Here is a 5,810-nt window from a genome sequence, read left to right on the forward strand (position 1 = left end):
AAGCAGATCATGACCTCGGATGCAAAAACCTAGTAGAGCACAGAATAAACACAGGCAATCACCGTCCAATAAAAATCCCTCCAAGGAGAATAGTTCCAGCAAAGACGACAAGAAATATAAAAAGGTCATGGGTGATCTCATTAAGGAAGGGATAGTTGAAAAATCAGATAGTCCCTGGTCAGCTCCCGTCGTGTTAGTCCAAAAGAAGGATGGGACTTAACGTTGCTGTGTGGACTTCAGGGCTCTTAACAGTATAACCGAAAAAGATTCATACCCACTGCCAAGAATTGATGATACTCTTGATGCCCTAAGTGGAGCCAGGTGGTTTTCAACTCTGGACTTAAAGTCAGGTTTCCATCAAGTAAAAATGACTGAAGCAGATAGACCTAAGACAGCATTTAGTTATGGCCAAGGTCTCTGGCAATACCGAGTGATGCCATTTGGGCTTAGTCTTTCTGGAACAAGTGGCATTTCTTGGGATGGAGTTTGAGATTTGCTGCTTTCAAACGCTTGAATACTTCCTCTAGCCGGGACATTTCCTCATCAAAAGTTGTTGCAAATACAATGACATCGTCCAGGTACACCAGGGCTATCCTCCATTGTAGGCCTTCCAATACTCTTTCCATCAGCCTCTCAAATGTTGCTGGAGCATCATGTGCTTTACTTAGGGCATATTGTAAGTGAGCATGGTGTGCAAACTGATCCTGATAAGGTGAAAGTAGTGCATGATTGGTCAACACCAGACAATGTGGGAGAGTTAAGAAGTTTCTTGGGATTCTGTACCTATTACCAGAAGTTTGTGAAGGACTTTGCAACTATAGCTGCTCCACTGCATGATTTGACTAAAAAAGGCCAGAAGTTCGAATGGACAGTTTCTTGGCAGCATTCTTTCAAGACATTGAAAGAAAATTTGGCCTCTGCTCCACTTTTAAAGCTTCCAGATCCCTCACTGCCGTACATACTGGACTGTGATGCTAGTAATGTCAGAATTGGAGGAGTGTTGTCTCAGAAAGTGGGCGAAAACGAACATATGGTGGCCTACTTCAGTAGGGTTTTGAGTAGACCAGAGAGAAACTACTATGTAACACGGAGGGAACTCCTTGCTATAGTAAAGTGTCTGACAAATTTCCATCCCTACCCCTATGGTGCAAGGTTTACCATCAGGACACACCATGCTGCGTTACGCTGGTTAAGATCATTAAAGAACCCAGAGGGACAACTTGCACGTTGGATCGGAAAAATAGACCAGTAAAATTATAATATTGAATATAGAGAAGGAAAATCTCATGGTAATGCCAATGGACTGAGCCGAAGACACTGCAAAAATGACTGCAGACATTGCTGCAAGAGAGAGGTTGAGCTAACCAGGTGTCATCAAGCTGAAGTCAAGGTGACTGAAAGAGTTGATGATGGTGAAGTGGAACCAGGTATAGATAGTAAAGCAGAACAAGAGAAAGACCAAGATTTGAAGCCAATAATCGATTTTCTAAAATCAAGTGTTTTGTGCCCTGCTTAGGAGAAGGTGTCTAGCTTAAGCCCTGTGACAAAGAACTATTGGTCAGAATGGGACCAGTTGAAGCTTGAAGATGGTATTCTTCTCTGGAGATGGGAAACTGCAGATGGGAAAGTGATGACCTGGCAAACGATTATACCGAGAAAGTTACGGAAAGTTGTGCTGCATCAGTCCCATGATAGTTTAACAGGAGGACATCTCAGAGTTAAGAAGACACTGAGTCACCTACGACAGAGATTTTACTGGGTAGGTATGAGGCAAGATGTGGAAGAATGGTGCAGGACCTGCAGTACATGTTGTGCTAAAAGGGGACCCAAGCATAAGGGACGTGCTCCAATGAAGTTATATCAAGTTCACACACCAATGGAAAGAGTAGCAATTGACATTACTGGTCCTCTGCCCCAAACTCGTGCTGGAAACAAATACATTTGTGTGGTGATGGATTATTTCACCAAGTGGCCTGAGGCATATGCAATACCAAATCAGGAAGCTACAACTGTAGCTTCGGCTATTAGTGATTTCTTCTTCAGATTTGGTATGCCATATGAACTGCATTCAGATCAAGGCCGTAACTTCAAATCAGCTGTGTTCTAAGAATGCTGCAAGTTGTTTGGCATCCGAAAGTCCAGGACAACACCACTTCATCCACAGTCCGATGGGATGGTAGAAAAGTACAACTGGACACTGGGACAGGAATTGGCAAAGTTTTGTAATAGCCGCCATGATGACTAAGATGTCTTACTCCCTCCACTGTTGATGGCCTATAAGACAGCAGAGCATGAACCCACTGGATACACTTCAGAAAAGTTGATGTTTGGTCGGAAACTTCGGGTTGCCAGTGGATCTGTTAACAGGACGCCCACCTAATGAAGAGTTGCCTGAGAATGTGTCAGAGTTTGTGAAAGTGTTATCGGAAAGGATGGATGATATTCACCATCAAGTGCGTTTAAACTTGAAAACGTCTGCTGATTCGATGAAGTTATCTTATGATAAGAGATCTACTGAAGTCAGCTTTGCACCAGGAGACAAGGTGTCTTTGTATAATCCCAGGAAGATCAAAGGGAAGTCTCCTAAGTTGTCTTCTCCATGGGAAGGCCCATATGACATAGTGGATCGTCTCTCAGACGTTACTTTCCGGATAAAATGTGGTCGGCGAGGTAAGCCAAAGGTGGTGCATGCCAAGAGGCTTTGGTGTTATCACGGTCCTGGACATTTCAGTTGGGATGAAGTGAACAACGGAACAAATGGTGCTGCTGAAGGCGTGTCACCTGAAAAAACCACCGTCGAAGAAGGAACTCTACTCGGTTTTGAGAAGGGAAACAGCGAAGCTCTTGATGAAGTTACTACCACTGATGTGACTGCTACCGATAATGGGACATTTCCTGATGGAGCAGAAGCCAATGAGATGGAGACCAGTATGGAAGAAGATACTTCCTGTAAAATTAAGAGACTTTGTTGTATTTTAATTTTGTGTTTGTAAATTCTGTACATTTAATTAAGTTATTGTTAATTATCTATCGGTTTAATGTAAGCGGCTATTGTTTGGGATGAACAATACTAAGGAAGGGGTAGTGTTACAACAGCGGAAATCTCGTGGCACTGGGAGGATGCGTGCTGGAGTTTCTAGAATTATCAGGGAACCCCGTGAATGTCCAAGTGTTTGCTAGATGCCCTCTTTTTTAGTATATAAGCCTGGTGAGAAAAACCACCACAATGGCAGAGATAGATAGATTGGGAGATAGATAATTGAGTCAAGCAAACAGTAGGCACTGTGATTTATAGCGTGTGTTATAAAAGTTGTTAAGTGTATTACAAAGCTTGTAGCGAGAAAGAATAAACTAGTTTTAATCAAGAAAGGATTTGTATCGCTGAAGTTTCTCGGGAAATTAACAAACAAGCAGATACGCAACAATACTATATCTGAAAAAGTAATCTCTAATGTTTCAAAAATGAGATTTTATGAACTAGTAAAGAAATATATCTGTATCATTTTCTACAACTCTTTGTAATGCCCAAATTATTAGGGATGTCACTGTTGTTTCTTTCTTGTTGCATGTTTGTTATTAAAGTCGTTACTGTACTAGAAAATCCTGTTGTGAGGGTTTACCAATACTTATTCAACTTTCATTTTAATCTGTTTTATTTTATCTAGTGAGTTTTAAGATAATGTTTGGAACAGTTTATTGGTTTTGGGGAACTTTTTTTGTAAATTATCCTACATTTCCCTAATGAAAAATGCGTAAATGTAGTAGGGTGTATGTTTAATGTGTCAATATGTTATTAAACATTTACTTTGGTGAAAAAGCCTAAGAAGAAAATCCTTGGCAATTTGCAACAGAAAAAAGGGATATGTAGATGTTTCTTGTGATAGAAACATGGCTTTGAATTTTATGTAGGCTCAATTTTAGTTATAAGAACCTTAACTTGTTTATTTGTCTTAAAAAAATATTTTTTTTACTATAAACAAAAGAGTTGTGGATAAGTTTATGAAGTTTTTTTCTTTGTTAATATAAAAAGACATCATGGATTGACAGATATTATAGCTTTTTAAAGGTAAACTAGTTTCAGGTACAATCCAAATTGACATCTGTAGATTTGAGCATTGGTTTGTTGTACCACCTAAGTTGATACTTGTAGGCTTAAACATATAAGCATTTTACTTTGTGTTTGGTGATCTTGACAGAAAGTCTGGTCTGCCCATCGTGGACAATATGTAGATTCTTGGCAGTCATCTGTTTGTGGAGCTATTGCAGGTAAATTCTACATCAGTTATTATTTTATTTTAAAAAAATTTTATGTAACAAATTTAAGTATGAAATACTTAAGTGAAATTAATTTTTTTGCAAGCAGAGTGCCATCATATGATGGGAAATAATGATTAATTTTTATTCTAAAAATTATATCTAAATAAATGTTTTATGAATATGGTTTCTAAAAATTAATTATAATCTATTAGCAATATATGCATGGGTAATGACTATCCTATTTCTAGTATTTCACAAAAACAACATTTTTTATGTATATTTGGTCATCTCCTTTAAGTATTGCTTCATTATCATTTTGATTTCTGTATATATTTTTATGTTCAAATGTTCTTCTTGATAAATCCTTGTAAATTGAAACATATGAAAAACTGATTCTCAAAGACATATTCCTACTTGATCAACTGTATAACCCTGCAAATTTATTAATTGTGATGGTAAAGGCAGTGAATTTTATTATGAATTTAGGGGTCTTCTCTTTGGACTGTCTTCCTGGTTTTGGCTTTGTTAGCCTACTGAGTTGAAGAAGTGCACTTTAATTTGGGCATTTGCAAAATTGAAATGTGCTGCTGGTAAAACATGTGGGTTATTATAGAATTGTAGCTGAGGGTTCCAATTGGACAAAATTTGATGATGTTGTGTCAATGTGTCAATGAAGAAAATGTAATGGGGAATTTCAGTCAATGATTATGATTTTTGAGCAATACCAAGTGTGGGGCATGTGCATACCTGATTTGATTTTATTACTCATCACAATCTCTACCAACCTACCCTCAAATCAAATTATATGCCCAAAGTAGCACATCATTCACCTTATATGTATGTATATACAGTAGCAGCTTATGATCTTTGAGGCAGGTGGGACAAATGTAAAATTTAGAGGCTGATTTCAATTTTTTATAATTTTAGAAGTATTATATATGTATATATATCTAGAGAGTGTGATGTATCATAGTTTATTCATATACAAATAATATTATGAAAATTCATGGACCTTGTATTAGGAAAAAACAATTTTTAATGTTGAACTTTTTGAATAAGGTTACCTTGAACATCTACTTGTAAATATATTCACCCTTCTATTTTTTTTTGTGTGGCAAAAAGGTCAGTAACCTTAGTGATAAACTGTGGAATGCTCTTGTTTAGTTCTCTATGAATGGACAAAATGGCAAGTGTATTCAATCTGTCCTGAAACTCTGAATTCTGGAGAAAAGGAAAAGTTTTAATTATCTTGAGAGTGCTGAAGCATTACTCCAATTTTGCTGTGGCTACTGGAGTTACAAGTACAATTTCTAACATTTTCAAAGTTTTGGGAAATGTGTTGACTAGTCCTTTGTTGTTAAAAAAGGTAAATGGTCATTGAGGGTTTTTCAAGTGCCTGAAGGATTCATTAGGGGAGAGAATTTTTAGTTCTCTCCAAAGGTTTTCTTTAGTAATCATGTTGTAGTATTATGAAGTAGTGCTTAGACCAGTGGTCGGCAACTTTTTTTGATCGCGGGTCAATTACTTTTTTTGTTGAAAAATTTAGCGTTGTG

The 5,810-nt window shown here is 37.5% G+C and overlaps 1 protein-coding gene across 2 annotated transcripts in view; it reads left to right on the forward strand.

The window, feature by feature from the left end:
- LOC106469276 (S-adenosylmethionine mitochondrial carrier protein-like) overlaps window positions 1-5,810 on the forward strand; it is a 32,898-nt gene that overhangs the window by 12,178 nt on the left and 14,910 nt on the right. For both annotated transcript variants that reach the window (XM_022397749.1, XM_013929762.2), the window contains exon 6: window positions 4,197-4,266. In XM_022397749.1, the coding sequence (XP_022253457.1) occupies window positions 4,197-4,266 (70 nt within the window). The remainder of the gene's footprint in view (window positions 1-4,196; window positions 4,267-5,810) is intronic.

Source organism: Limulus polyphemus, unplaced genomic scaffold (assembly GCF_000517525.1).
Source record: "Limulus polyphemus unplaced genomic scaffold, Limulus_polyphemus-2.1.2 Scaffold3390, whole genome shotgun sequence".
Classification (NCBI taxonomy): Eukaryota; Metazoa; Arthropoda; class Merostomata; order Xiphosura; family Limulidae; genus Limulus; species Limulus polyphemus.